The sequence below is a fragment of the Protopterus annectens genome, chromosome 3.part1 (assembly GCF_019279795.1).
Source record: "Protopterus annectens isolate FY-2018-M chromosome 3.part1, PAN1.0, whole genome shotgun sequence".
In the NCBI taxonomy this organism is placed as follows: domain Eukaryota; kingdom Metazoa; phylum Chordata; order Ceratodontiformes; family Protopteridae; genus Protopterus; species Protopterus annectens.
The window spans coordinates 365,098,535-365,114,873 of record NC_056732.1 but is presented as its reverse complement, the minus strand read 5'-3'; the positions used below and the strand labels follow the sequence as shown (position 1 = coordinate 365,114,873).

The 16,339-nt window shown below is 41.4% G+C and overlaps 1 protein-coding gene across 2 annotated transcripts in view; it reads right to left on the bottom strand.

Annotated features, from left to right (window-relative positions):
* The window catches only part of RPP40 (ribonuclease P/MRP subunit p40), a 431,856-nt gene that overhangs the window by 126,446 nt on the left and 289,071 nt on the right, over positions 1 to 16,339 (bottom strand). For both annotated transcript variants that reach the window (XM_044066823.1, XM_044066824.1), the window contains 2 exons: positions 15,686 to 15,884; positions 15,463 to 15,597 (listed from right to left, as the gene is read on the bottom strand). In XM_044066823.1, the coding sequence (XP_043922758.1) occupies positions 15,463 to 15,597; positions 15,686 to 15,884 (334 nt within the window). The remainder of the gene's footprint in view (positions 1 to 15,462; positions 15,598 to 15,685; positions 15,885 to 16,339) is intronic.

The following is a 16,339-nucleotide window of genomic DNA, read 5'->3' as shown; positions in this document are numbered from 1 at the left end:
CCAGAACTTTGTCGAGCAGACTTTTTCAGTACACTGAGATCCAAAATTGAGAAAAGGGAATGATATAGCCTCTGGATACGCTCCACTGCACCCAAGATTCATTTGTCAAGTTTAGCCAGGCGCTGAGGTGCAAGGATAAGCTTCCTCTAACTGCCTCTAGAAGAAGACAATAGGGCTTCCCTTCAGGAATGCTAAAAGGGCTTGCCTGGGAAAGAGTCCCTGAAGCTCTGGTTTTGCAGATCACCCCTGCAGTGAGGGTGGTATCTTCCATTTTGGTTCCCCCCTCTGCCTCTGGGGGAACTCTCTCCACTTGCGTCTTGGAAAGGCCCTTGGGATTTCTTGAATCACATTTTTCCATCGCTCCTCTATTTCCTAGAAAAGGAATTTTGGGGTGGTGGAGAAATGGTACACCCATGGCAGAAAGGGTATTGTCGTCTTTGGCACACCTGGATAAAGGCTCTTTCACTTTAGGGCCAAACAAGGATGTTCTGTCAAAGTTAGCACTGGCAAAAGAAGACTTGAATGGTTCCACAAAGTCAAACAGGTGCATCCAGGTGTGTCTCCATACGGCTATGCTAGTACCCGCTGCTCTAGACATCCCTTTGGCTGTATGACCGATCAGCCTCATGGATGAACTGGGCACAGACTCTAGGGTGGCTGGCTAGGAAGCCACTTTCTCTTGGACTCCTTCAACTACAGCTCCTGTCAGGATGTTTGACAACTGTTTAATCAAATCCCGTTGAAGTACGATGAAATGTGTCAAAAAATTCAAAGACCTTGTGGCAAAGGTCGATGAAGCATAAACCTGCTTTCCAAATCTGTCCATGGCCCGAGACTCTACTGGGTGGATGGACAGAGGAACTCTCCTCAGCAAGTTCCTTTTAGTGGCTGCCACTACGACCATAGCATCTATAGCCAACCCCTTACCCCAGAACTACTTGCCTTCTGGACAGACAGAATCATGTTTGGTCTTCTGGGGATGGGCTCAATGATGTCTGAAGCCTTCCACACTGCTGAGAAATCAACTGAAGGAGTTCATCAGCAGGTGGAGTCACCGAAGAGGTAGACAGGCAGGTGTCAAAAGCCTGTAGGTAAACAGATTCCTCAGAGGAAGGGTTTCGGGACTTCCAGCCGTCCCTCTATTTTAAAATTTCCACGATGTCTCCAAAGCAGACATCTTTAAGGGGTGACCATGGGAACCATTACCCCCTATCGAAATTTGTGTCTTCAGTGAGTGATTCCTGGGGGGAATCTAAGTGCTTCCTCTTGTACTTCTTCTGTGGGACCTCCTCAAGGGGATAGTCTGGACAGGTATCAGAAGATGACCAAGTAATTTATTAAATACAAAAGTGTGCATTTTCATGCATAAACACTTCGTCAGCCATACAGACGACTCACAAACCAACTCTGAATATCTGACAAACCTGGAGTCGAGCCCTGTTCCCTGGAACTTGCAGAGTAGCCATGGCTCTGAGAGGTCTCCAGTTTCAAAACAACTGAAGAGCTCAAGGTAACCACTTGCTCCGAACAAGTGGACAGCTATGGAGCTGGTGCAGTCAGTGCAGGGAGTTCCTGAACAGATGACTCTAAGACCTCCACGAAGGTTAGGGATGGAGTAGTTAATGGTGTAAAAGAAGTTTCTGTAGCAATTCCCAAAGGGGTCGGTACCGAAGAGGGACCCGAAAGCCCTCTAGCCCAGAAAATCTTATTCACTAGCCTCTCCACATCGAGTTCTGAAAGACTTTTGGTGGAACCGATGGATGACGTGGAAGGGGACTTAGGCCATTGCAAGAGTACCTCTGAAAGCTTCCCAATAAAGAGATCAATATAGGAAGAGTAGGTAGTTCTAGATAATTTAGACTTGTCCGGTGAAGCAGCAGTCATTTTTGGTACCAAGGCCTTCAATGCTGAAGGACTTGAAATTGCGATAGGTGCCAGAATGCACATCTGCACTGGAGTGTCAACAGCAGAGGCTTTCGGTTCCATGGGAACTGTCAGAGCAGAGATCTTTAATTTTGAGGGGTTTGGAACGGAAGGGGAGGTTGGAACTGAAAGATTTCTTTTCTTAGATTTTTCCACATATGATGGAGAAAGGAGAAGAAATATCTTTCTTGGCTTTATCTCTGGTGTATAAGGCTTCACCAAAGGCTGATGGGAGAAATCCTTTTAAAATAAGTTTATTCCGCCTTTCCACTAAAGCGAGGTGGCTGAAAGTATGATAGATGCTGCAATCTTCCTGTAAATGGTGAGGGCCATGACAATAAACACACAGTAAATGAAAATCTAAACAGGGAATTTTATGGTCACACTTCTGGCATTTTCTGAAGCCAGAGGGGCCTTTACCTTCTCAGCCATGACAACAGGGAAGAACAGTTAGGTAAATCAGCTAGACAAATCTCACACCACAGAAACAAAAAAGGAAAGGTGAGACCAAAAAGATATAATTTTTTTTAATATATTTTAGAATAGAATGAAAAATAGAGGAGACGACTATCAACGATGATAATTAAGGCTTACACAAGCATGTATAGAAAAGAAAGAAGACTACGATAGAGAGAGGGGATGGAAACTATTAGCAATGATATTTGTGAATTCACCAAAGTGTAAGTGGAAAGAAGCATCGACGATGATACTGAAAAAAATACAGTGTAAGAAAATGAGACGAGATATAAAATTATATGAAAAATGAGAAAAAAATGCATCTAAACCCACTAGTGCTCAAGAGTAGTAGCTAGACATGACTATTTTCAGAAAGCGGTAAATGAGATCTGGGGTAACCAAGAGAGAGAGAGATTCTGGGTAGAGGTGAAGCTCAAGAGTTTTTGGCTGGTGCGAGCTGCAGTAATGGCCAAGTCGGTTCAGAGACTGGAACCAAACCCCATCTGTCAAGGATAAAATGAAGATTGACAACATCAAATTAATTATTGTTTAATACACTTTTCATATATAAAAAAGTATATGAACCCACTAATTAATGTTTTAAAATACATGCAAAACCTCATTTGATCTACATATATAAAAAATATTGAAATATTGAAATATTGAAATATATATATATATATATATATATGTGTGTGTGTGTGTGTGTGTGTGTGTAAAATAACTAAAAAATGTCCCATTTCCAAAATAACAGTAGTAACAGGAATAATAAGTGAAAAATGAATAAACCCCTCAGAAAACCAAAACAAATATCCTAATTGTGCATATTAAACATCTAGAACTCCAAGGACTCCATTATCAGAACATATGCCATGGACGCAATCATTAAAACCCCATGGTCCAGTGGTGTGTGTTCTTAATTGCCACTGCAGGTCCCTGACCTCCCAATTAATCTTTCAGGGTCCTCCCTTCATATCTTGTTCCACAGCATCTATTACGAAAATTTAAAATGAATGTTCCTCCTATTCATTTATACATGTCTCCATAGGGCATTATGCTGGTCCATTTTCGTAATATCATGGAGCTGTTCATACACTGTATTTGAATAATCTGTCTAATCTATATAAAAACGGGGGCAGTTCCTACATTGAGCTACATATATCAATCTCTGTGTTATATAGTTCCAAAATATGGTACTTGCTACCTTACCAAACCCATAATTTAAAATAAATTCCCCTCACTGATGTAGGGGAAATACATGTCCTACATTTAAATGTTCCATGCTTATTAAACTGATTACATGTATTACAAATAAGACATATCTGCAAAATAATTTTCTAAATTGACCATTTGGGCACAGGAGAATAATATACTGGTAAATACATCAACAACTAAGCATATGAGATTTGGTAGGCATAAATTAAAGGTGAATATTTACTACAGCACACAGTGACTGAAACTGTAGACTCATTTAAGGACCTGGGTATATGGGCAGATTCAGCTAAGAGTTTTTCTAATCATATCAAACAATTGTTTAATGATAGTTATAGAACTATAGGTTGTATAAAAAGATTTATAAAGTATAGGAAATCAAAAATAATGAAGTCCTTGTTTGTTAGTTACATTAGACCCAAACTTGAGTATGGAATAACAATATGGAAATGCTATAAGAAAACAAGCATGAGTAAACTGAAAAGAGTACAATGGAAATATACCAATTGTTCCCATGGATGTGAAAATTTAAATTATGAAAGACTAAAACATCTGAACTTGTACAGGTCTCTTAAAGATATCCAAGAGGAGAACTTATTCAGGTATACAGGGCAATTAGTGACAACTACCTCTGGGAATGTTTGGGGTTATCAAAAAGTACTAGAGAATCATCAGATAACCTATGCAGAAGATTCTATAGGAATGAGAAGTGTACTAATCGGTTCTCTGACAGAGTAGCTGATGCTTGGAACAGACTACCAAATTACATTAAAGCAAGTACTAGTTTAGATATTTTTAAGAACAGCCTGGATACTTACTATGGGAACAAGTGCTTTGGTATATTAGCAAGCTAGAAGGGCATTAATGCCCATGCTTGAAATATCTGTATGTATGTGTGTATGTATTATGTCTTACTGTGGAGGTTTTTCCCACCCTTTCAATAAAATTCTTGAGACACCAATCCTTTTTAAATATAATACAAGGAACTTCTCCCACTTTCTGTAAGTTAACATGACTGACCTTGAATATTTTCCAATTTCTTCTTATAATTTCCCTAACCATCTCTGCATCCCTTTTGTTAAGTAATCACATCACCCCATGTAAAACACTTTTTTTGTTTTTGTCTGGGACACTCACCTTAGACCCATCACTATTTTTAATCCAAGTGGTGAATAAAAAACAATTTCTTTTGTTATATAATTCTACAAAAATATTACATAAAAATCCATCAGGACAACCTCTATTAATTAACACAGATCTCAATCTGTTACCCTCTTTGTAGAAGGAATCCAAAAGGGATATCATCCCTGCCAGCCTGACTATCCTTCAACCATGGCTTTTTTCTGGTATAATGGATGGCAACTATTGAAATGCAAAAGTGAACTGGAGTAGGTCAGTTTTCTATAGATATTAAAAGCAAATTTCCTGTTGTAAACATCTTTCCTAATTTCCACATCCAAGTAACACAGGATAACCTACAATCGTTCCCCAGAGTAAACCTCAGTAAATCTGTTGTGTTAGTAATATATCGGATGAATTCCAGTAATCTACTTTTGGAATCTTTCCAAAAAAATAAGAATATCATCAAGGAACCAACCATATAAAACCTATCCACTCTCTTAACCTGAATGGTACACACACGTGTGTTCCCAGTATGCCATGACAATATTCACAAAGACCAGGGTGCATGCTGGCCCCCACAGCCACCTCTATCTTTTACTTATATATGCTTCCTCAAAAAAAAATTATTTATTGTCCAATATAGTCTCTATGAGGGTCCACAAAACCATAACTGTGGTGTTATCTAAGCTATCGACCTTGATCAAATATTCATGGAACCACTCAACACCATGTATATGAGGTATGGCAGAAAATAAATCTTTAACATCAACTGTGCAAATATAAGATCACTACTGAACAAATCATCCCAGACACTTATCAGGAAATCCCAGAAATCCTTATGGATATGCCTCTCATTGCTCAAAATAATATTTAACTTAATGTTAATGCATTTTGCCATCCTATATATTTTTGAGCCCTTAACATCAACAAATAGTCACATTGGGGTAGTTCTATAATATTCGTATGGATTTTGGGAATCCCAAGTATTCTAGAAATAGAGGGAGCAATCGATCTTCAAATACTTGTCCTGGTCAGAGATTTGCTCTGCAAAAAAAGTCATATAATAAACTATCCATTTTGGAATAAGCAATGTTTAATGCATTCCTCGGGATCTCCTCGTATTGATCGGATAACAAAATCCCCTCCATTTTAAAGTTAAAATCAAGAATGTTCATTATTACTATAGTACCTCCCTTGTCAGGTTTCATTAACCTAATGTCTCTGTTGTCACAAATCTTCCCAAGTAACTCCATTTCATCCATACTAAGGATAGAATAGGATTTACCGTTATTACTTCTAACAACTGTCTACTTCTGCAGTGGTGCAGCGGTAGCATTGTATCCTCACAGCAACAGGTTCTCCTGTTCGATTCTCGGCTTGGGTTGGGAGTGCCTTCTGTGTGGAGTCTGCATGTTCTCCCCGCGGTCGAGTGGGTGTTCGAAAGACATGCGTTGAATGGGCGTACCTTCATTTAAGGTTGGGCGTCGGGCTGGCAACTCGACACCATAAAAACCAACTGCCAATCATTAGTGGACCGGAGTTCTGTTGTGGCGACCCCTAACCAGGAAAAGCCGAAAGACAAACAACAACTTCTAACAACTTTCTAATGTCAGGTTCACAGACTTTTTCAAACAAAGTAATTGCCAGGTGCAAGGGTGGGTCATGTATACTAGGCCTCTTTACAATATACAAATCTAAAGTGTACTCAGGGTTCTCCTTGAATAAAACAGAGCAATTCAACTTCCTAGTTTATAATTTCAAATCAATGAAAGTGTCAGTTAAACCGACTGCACTGGTTGGCATAAACATTATGCTCATCTCAAATAAATTTGTGTAGTCACCAGTGATGTCCACAGAACTAAAATTATATATCTTAAAATCTCTTTATTAGTAATGATGTTTTCTGTTTCATATTTGAAGTCTCTTACCCCACCTCTCCTCCTCCAGGGTTGGAGAAGTATTCAGTATCAGAGGGGCCTAAAAGCTTTTCCAAGGCCTGATCTATTTAAATCGTACAGAAATTCAACTGCTGAAATTATGAACAGCTGAAGGCTCTACGCCCCAAATGTGGCTCTGAGTTATATGCTGTTGCCACACCTTTTCAGAGATTTAGACTCTATTTAGTGGTAAAATACCAAAATGTTGCAGTCTCAGGGACCTGGGTAGAATAGTTTGCAAAGACATTGACACATGGTTAATTAGTGAGGGGCATGTTGCAATTAGGTAGGAGATTGTTAAAAGTACACTCTGGCTGAAGGATTAAAAAGAACTGATATCTTCAGTTGTTTGAATTCTTGGCGCAAATTTTTTCAGTCTGCAAACCCTGTCTACCTGCCAAATCTGGGCATCTTGGGACAATGCAGCAATTGCCTCAAGTACACAGACTACCCTCTCCTCCTACCACCCAACACTACAACCTGTGAGAGATGCACTTATATAGCCAAACTGGAAGCAAAGCTCTCTTCACCAAAGACTGGCCTAGACAGTCAAGAGGAGAAGGTAAACACTTGCACCGCACCACACTCATCACATAGTCCCTCAAAACCTACATCACCAAAACACACACCTACATTCGCGGAGGATCTCAGTACAAATCTGCTCAAGCAACAGAGACCTCCAAAGCAGAGATGCAAGCAACCTCCACCCCCAACACAACCCAAATGACACACAGCCCACATACTCAGTGTACTACTCAACTACAGTCCATAAGGCATAACGTACCCAACACATAGGTGACTCTATAGTCAGGCACACTGATGTTCCACTCACCAGGCTAAACAATGAAAAAGTTACTGTCAGCTGCCTGTCAGGTGCCAGGATCCGCCACATAATGCATGCACTCAGGTCACTCCACAACAAGTACAAATATGGCTCTGTCATTGTCCATGTTGGTGTGAATGACCTGAGACGTACCTCCCTGAACTACATGAAAAGAGACATGGAGGAGATCTCCGATCTTGTAGCCCAGGCAAGTATGACCCTAGCCCTGAGTAGCATCCTGCCATCACCCAAAATTATACCACAGTACAAGGACAAAATGATTGATTTTAACAATTGGCTAAGCTTCTGGTGTCATTGTAAGGGAATCCAGTATGTCTGCCTGGGATGACATGATCGACAGACCACGCTGCTTTGCCAGAGATGGCCTGCACCTGTCACCCTTGGGATTCCGGATACTGGCAAAGGCTATTGCCAACCCTATGGTGTCTTTTTTAGGCAAGGTTCAAATGACAAATTCACCACCGTAACAAGTACAAGCAAGCAAAATTTGAGGGTAATGCTACTCAATGCTAGAGGTCTAAACCACAAAATGCACTCACTCGAGCCACTCTTTAAAATGGAGAACATTGACATCTGTGCAGTGACAGAGACCTGGTTCAAAGCTCCAGAGAGCACCCCTGCATTACCAGGCTATAATTCATACCACACCTTTTGACCACCACCTTTTGGCCACCAAACCCGGACCGAAACACTAAAGGTGGAGGCGTGTCCATATTCATTAAGGATATCCACACCTCCAAGCTAGTTGCTCAGCATAATGCATCTGAGATTATCCAAGTTCACCTAACTCTGGGCAAAACCGCAATCCAGATTGTAGCTTGCTACAGACCCCCCACCATGCCCCAGGATTCCCACTCCTCTTTTCTTGCTACACTGGAAAATATTAAGGTACAACCCAACACTCTAATAATGGGTGATTTCAACTACCCTACCATTAAATGGGAAAACTACTCATGTACCAACTCTTTTCCTCAACGTTTTCTGGAAATCATCAATTCCAATGCCTCGGATCAACTTATCCACACCCCCACCAGGGGCAACAATATCCTAGACCTGGTCATCACCAACATGGGTGACCACACCAGAGGTGAGGTCATCATTGGTCAGATCCGACCACAAGCTAATCACCCTAGACATCCACATCCCGCTTCCACCACCCATTAGGAAAACAACCGTAAAAAATTTCTCCAAAGCCAACTTCACGCTTCTTAAGACAGAAGTGGCAAACTTCACGACACCCATGCAGATGGACAATAGAGGTACGACTGCTGAATCCTACACAAATGCACTTTATAAGCACTTACACTAGTGCATGGATCATGCTATCCCTAACAGAACCAATAAGCTATCCTCTAAAAAAAAAAAAGGAAGCCAATCTGGTGGTCTTCTGCCATAAACAAACTCTACAACAGAAAAAAGAAAATGTTGCAAAAAAGAATAAAATCCCACAATTGGAGGAACTCCCTGGTCAGCCTCAATAAGAAGATGAGATCCCTCATAAAATCCTCCAAAGCTAGTTATGAAGACAAAATTGCCACGGATTCTAAAGACAACCACAAAGCATTCTATAGCTATGTCAAGAATCTTAATGGCAGCACTCAGATCTGCTCAGAGTTACAGCACAATGACACTAAATATACAGAACCAACTGATATTGCCAACATCCTGGCAGATAGGTTCAGTGCTAACTTTACCTCCCTCTCACCCCCTAAAGGGCCCATCTTTATACCGGAAGAATGCAAAGTTCCTGTAATCACGGCTGCACAGGTAAAAACCTCACTCTCTAAAGCCAAGAACACAGCATCCATGGGACCTGACAACATCCCAGGCTGCCTTCTACATGAACTACAGAATGAAATGACACCCCACCTAAGTACCATGTTCAATCATAGCCTCACCTCAGGCTTTGTGTCCATTGAATGGCACACCATGACAGTTACCCCACTCCACAAAGGGGAGGCCACAACAGACCCTGGGAACTACCGCCCCATTAGCCTGACGAGACTGGTCTGCAAGGCCATGGAACGTATCATCATGAAACTCATAAACAAAACATTGGAGATCTCCAAACTCTGGACCCCACACAGTTTGGGTTTGTAAAAGGCAGACCATGTCTCCTAAACCTGATAGACTTCTTTGAAGTAGTCACCAAAGCCATAGATGAGGGTAAGGTGGTTCACACAGCCTATCGAGATCTCGCCAAAGCGTTCAACACCATCCCCCACTTTGGAATTATAGATAAACTCACTAAACTAGGTATAAATCCATATGTCACAAGATGGGTTGCCAACTGGCTTACTGACAGAACCCACACTGTGAAAGTAGCAGACTCCAAATCAGACTTCACACCAGTGACAAGTGGAGTACCACAGGGTTCAGTCCTGGGTCCTCTCCTATTTGGTATCTACTTTTCTGAAGTACAGGCTAACGCAGAAGGTCTTTGGCTAACTAAATTCGCAGATGACTGCAAAAACTAGAAGCCATAATAGAAACTCCTAATGATGTGGACATCCTACAAAAGGGCCTCACTGAGACAGATGCCTGTTGTCAAAGACATGGTCTCAAGCTCAATGCCAAAAAGTGCATCATCATCCCCTTTGGTAAAAACTCTGTAGCCATGACCTACCACATAGGCGGTAGTCTACATAACACTGAAAGTGTGATAAGAGACCTTGGGACACAGGTGGACAGTAGTCTCTCCCTTTGATATTCACATCGCCACAGTGGTCAGGAAATCCTTCTACGTGGCACACCTCATCACAAAAGGTTTCTCATCCAGAAAAAGAGAGGTCATTGTTCCCCTCTACTCATCACTCATTAGACCCATTATAGAGTACAACGCCCCCTTTGGTATGTAACACATGTACAACTGGAAAGGTCACAAAAATACCTCATAAAGAGGATTACTGACCTCAAACAGATGCCTTACGCAGACGGTCTAAAAAAAACTCCAGCTTTACTCCGTCGCATATCGCCTACTCAGAGGCAATCTCTGACTAACATACAAAGCTATGTCAAACCCAGAGCTGTTGGACATGCTCCACTTAAAGAAATCCCAATCCCTCCGAGCTACATGCTCTAGGGACCTAAACCTTGTCACCACAATAAACAGAACATGCTGGAGGGATAGATTCTTGTCCCAGAGACTTTCCATACTCTGGAACAGACTACCTATCTATGTCAAACAGAGCTGTTCATTAGCACTCTTCAAAAAAAATCTTGATGATTGGATGGGTAATAGGAAATTCACCCCGGGGATCACTTCTGTGGTTCTGCTTGACAGGGGCACAGGAAAATAATCTTCTTGGGTGGCAAAAGCCAGGGTACCTTCTTGGCTAGGCTTGTAAAGGCCCTAGGGCCAACAGCCTAGTACCTACCTATGAACCTATAACTTCTGTAATGTACTATTAACATCTCCCCAGTTCTGGATGAAGTGAGACATAGATGAAACAGGAGAAGGAGAGAAAATGCATTATGCTGTCACAGCTCTACTCACAGATCCAAATCATGTTGTGTGCCCATATCGTTATTTTTGTCCAAGTTCACAGTGCTCCAACTGCTGGGACAGTCAGGGCAAGAGTACCCAGCTTAATCCTATTGGGTGGCTATCCTCTTTGAATATTCCCCTTAATACCCATAGGGCAAGAGTACACAGCTTAATCCTATTGGGTGACTATCCTCTTTGAATATTCCCCTTAATACCCATGGTAGAAAAGTATAACAAAGCCTAGAGGTCACCATCAAAGTTCTAATGTTTTGCAAAGGTGCTCATGGACAACCAAGCAGGAGCTGCAAACTGTCATTCATAGAGACATTAATAAATAAGGCTGTGTTTGTAGCGACAACTATCATAGAATGTACTCTAGGACATTATTATAGTGGTTTACCATAGGTTCAAAGACAATTACTAGGTTTAAGTCCAAGGGACCATTGAAGAGCCTAACCCAAATTCCTAGTTACCCCTACGCACTGACTGGTTGAGTGATTTGCTCAAGGTCACACAGTAGGCAAATGAAGACTGAGGGACTCAAACCCTATACCACAGAACTGGCTCATTAATGGCTCACAATCTTACTCCTCTATGCAAACTACCAGACCATACTTTTCATAACAGAAGACAATGGAACTTGAAAACTACTTGGATAGGATTTGCTTAGCCACATTCTGCATCAACTTTTCTTATGTTTTTTTTTTTTTTTTTGTCCTGCCTATGCCTGAGCCTGCTTGTGTTCATCCACAGTGAAGACGATGCTCTTATTGGTCAGAGTACTGTGAGAAGAAAAAAACTGGCAAATGTAATGAATGAATTAAATTAGTCTAAATGTAGTCATCTTAGGCATGGTGGAGGGGTTGTTACACAGTGAAACTTTTTATTTAAAGACCAGATAAGGAGTTGTCATGGATAATGGCTGTAGATAAGAAGTGCACCTTGGTGAGGTAACCATCAGAGGTGATGTTTTCCAAGAAAATTATGCTAATGCTGCAGATTCAAAGAGATGAACAGTGAGCTTCTCTAGAATAAAATGATAATAACTAAACAAGAAAAGAGCCTTATAGAATGTCGTAAGAACCTTAACAGGACCTAAGAACATGGAGTCTTACATAACAAACAAATTATATTTAGCAGTAAAATTTACAATGAAAGAGAAATACTTAAAGCCAACAACAAATACTAATGAGGAAAAAGGATCAGCAAGCTCCAACTGAACATTTCTGTTCATCCATACAACTCTTAACTAGAAATCTGTTAAGAAGAGAAAATGATAGACAGTACTCTAGTTGATAATTCTTCAGACTTCACACCTAACCATACTGGGGTAGCCAATCTATCAGCTTGCAAAAATGAATATCCACATCAGATTTCTCATACAGGTAGGACAGTAATTTAAAAAAAAAAAGGCCAGACAGAACTGCTGAAATATGGGAAACCAAATCTGTATGGACTGGTAAGCAGCAAGTGGTATCATCACTGCCTCAGATTTTTTTTTTTTTTTTCAAAATAAACTCCATTATTGGTGGAAGAGGAGAAAGACACACATCAGGTCTCTGGAATAAGTCTATGTCAACAAGCCTTTGCCCTTGTCAATAGGGAGAGGAAATATTTAGATTATTTAATTCCTGGGACACATGATGTTTGTAGGGGCAGGCAAAAAACTGCAGATTAGGAAAGCTCACTTCCTGAACATCATTTTTGTTTGTGAAGGAACTCTTCTCTCATTTGTGAGGGTATACGGGTATAACAGTTCAACCTTTCCGCCAAGTTGTTTTCATGCGGAGTATGAACAGGCCAAATTGTCACAGACTCTCTGCATAGAGGTTCATAGGTTCATACGAGGCTATCTGCCCTAGGGCATTTATAAGCCTAGCCAGAGTGTGTTTGGCTTTCGCCACCCATTTTAAATTAATTTTGCTATGCCCTTTTTCGAGGTTAGTATACTGTGCCTCTGTCTAACAGTGACGCAGAAGTGTTACCCGGGGTAAACCTACGATCTCCCATCCACTCACCACGATTCCTCTTTAAGAGAGTCAATGAGGGACTCTGCCCAACCTGGACTGAGATTTTATTCCAGAGTGAAGGGAGCCTCTGGGTTATGAATCTGTCCCTCAAGCATGTCCTATTTATTTCAGTGGTGAGGTTCAAGTCTCTTGAGCGCATAGCTCGATGGGATTTGGAATTTCTGAGGTGCAGCATGTCCATTAATTCCGGGTTGGACATGGCTTTATACGTCAGGCACAGATCGCCTCTGAGCAGGCAGTATGCCACTGAGTAGAGCTGGAGTTTCTTTAACTGGGCAGCATATGGCATCTGTTTGAGCCCTTTGATCCTCTTGGTGAGGTACTTTTGCGGTCTTTCCAGTTGCTGCAGGTGTCTGGTAAGGTACATCCCAAAAGGGGCATTGTACTCAATTATGGGCCTGATGAGGGATGAGTAAAGAGGCACGATGACCTCCCCTGATCTAGATGTGAATCCCTTCATGATTAGGTGGGCTATATAAAATGTTTTTCTAACCACTTTGGCCACGTGGTTGTCAAATGAGAGATTTCTATCAACTTGGATCCCCAGGTCCCTAATTACTTCTTCAGTACTTAATGGATTACCACCTATGTGGTAATTTGTGAGCACTTTGTTTTTGCCAAAGGGGATGACTATACACTTTTTGGCGTTTAGCTTGAGGCCATGGCTCTGGCACCAGTTGTCTGTTTCTATGAGGCCCTTTTGGAGGATGCTTGTGTCGGCTGGAGAGTCGATTATGGCACCCAGTTTGCAGTCATCTGCGAACTTGGTCAGCCACAGTCCTTCCGTGTTGGCCTGTACCTCCGAGAAATATATACCGAACAAGAGAGGTCCCAAGACTGAGCCTTGTGGGATGCCACTTGTAACTGGTTTGGAGTCTGACATGGCTCCAGCAATTTTAACCATGTGGGTTCTGTCCTTGAGCCAGTTTGCAACCCATCTAGTGACATAGGGGTTTATATTTAAGCTGGTGAGCTTATCTATAATGCCCGAGTGGGGTATTGTATTGAAGGCTTTTGCGAGGTCCAGGTAGGCAGTGTGGACCACCTTCCCCTCGTCAATGGCCTTGGTGACTGTTTCAAAGAAATCAACCAGATTTAAGAGGCAGGACCTGCCCTTAAAGCCGAACTGGGTAGGATCCAGTGCCTGTAGGCCCCCAATATCTTTATTTATGAGGTCCATGATGATCCTTTCCATAGCTTTGCAGACCAAGCTAGTCAGGCTTATGGGGCGATAGTTTCCAGGATCCGTTGAGGCACCACCTTTTGTGGAGAGGGACCACTGTTGCTGTACACCACTCTTTGGGTACATATCCTGTAGTAAGGCTGAGATTGAACAGTAGTTTTATGTTTGGGTTTAGCTCTTCTTGGAGTTCATGTAGGACGCAGCCCGGGACACCGTCTGGTCCCACTGATGCTGTGTTTTTTGCTTTGGAGAGGGCGGCTCTTACCGGAGCATCTGAGATGTCAGGGGGCAGCACTCTGATGGGATAGATATTTGCCCTTTTGGTGGGGAGGGGGAGAGAAGTTTGCACTGAACCTGTCAGCTAGGATGTTGGCAATGTCTGTGGGTTTGGTGTATTTTTTGTCATTTTGGACTAATTTTGAGTACATTCCTCCCTATTTATTGATGTAGCACACAACTACCATTTTAATCTACCATGATAATGTGGCATTATGGAATCCACTGATTCAGATGGAAAAGATTGCTTATGTGAATCTTTCTTTTCTAAATGGATCAAAGTCCTTGTTCCATGTGACCCCGACAGTGTCTTAGTCTTCTGCTTCCCAGGAGAAGGCATCTACTGTGAATGCCAGTTTTGGGGGAAGAATCTACAAAGGACTTTTCCTTTAAGAGACTGTCTGAGATCATCGATCATTGTAGAGGTCGCCTGCCTGAAGTGGCAAGGTTTTGGATCACTGAACATTGAAAGTCTCCTGTGGTAGGATATGGAATCTCACGTGGTACCATCACAACTGAGGCTGCCGAGTCCCAAAGCCTTGAAGAACAGGCTAGCCAATGAAGGAGAACTGCTAAAAGAATTAAATTGAGAATAATTTCCAACAGTAAAAATGCCTGACATGTCTCAGCAGCTATTTAACAATCTATGAAATTCAAGAGCAGGGCTGGAGTTAAGCAAGATAAAGACACTGCCACAGACATCAAATGAAAAAACTTAAGGATGAAAGCCAGAATTATGACTCAAAATGTGGGAGCAACAAAAAACAGCTGGCAGACTAGAGTGTCATGTATACTTATACAGTTGACAAGTGACATCCAATGCATGTGCTTGCAACAAGCAAACAAGGACAAAGAAATTTTCAGATTTCTGAAGGCACATAGTGTAAAAAATGAATGCAGCCACAGTACACATCAGGGAGGATTATATCTTTCACTTCCTGTGCACAAAGAAACCATCTAGTTTCAGTAAAACATCAGAAAAACAGCCTTACCACAGACTCTCCAATAACAGGTGTATCTTCTCTGGAAGGATAAATCCAGTGATGGTACACAGGGTAGCCTGGTCAGCAACAATATTAGGATCTGGACAGCAGTAGGTTGACAGGAAGTTACCAGAGTCATTTTCGCTATGAATGACAGACGAGACAATATCTCAGTACTCACTGCAGATGTTAAAATTTTAATTAGTATGTCATATAATATACTTCGATTTACCTCTCAATCTCATTAAACACTACACCTTGCCAGTCAAAAAATTCTTGTGCATCACATGATTCAGCGGAAGTTGCTCTTAGGTCACTGCTCTGTAGAACTGGGCATTCAATGTCTTTCAGTGTTTTAATAGCTACACTTGGCTGGTATTCCTTTAACTGGTATGCAGAAAAGTATGAAATTAAATTTGCTCTTCTGTCATCTACAAAAGCAAGCAAATGTCAATAAAAGGTTACAACTCATACTTTAAAGGAAGAAATAAATTCTTCTACTTGTTGATCAAAGGAAATTGACATTAGAGACAAAAATGGTAAGAGGTTCACAGGGTGCCAAAATGCAGAGCACAGGCAATACCCCAGTACTGAAAAAAACATTGTACCTTTAAGCTTAAACAAATTTAAAAGGAAATAACATTCAGTTTTCACTCAAGATAACCAAAGTAAGACAGATACAGTATGTGAGCTCAAATCAATTTTCTCTGAAGTCAGTTTTGTCTAAATCACATAAATGAAATGACCATCTGTTTACAAGCACTAATTGACCAGGAGAAGTTATTTTCTTTCTGTATGGTTTGAACTCTCCCACATTTCCCTTTTTGAGGAAGCTGTACTTTGCGATTGCAGACAATGAACTCCAAAGTCACTGTATTTCTGAGGG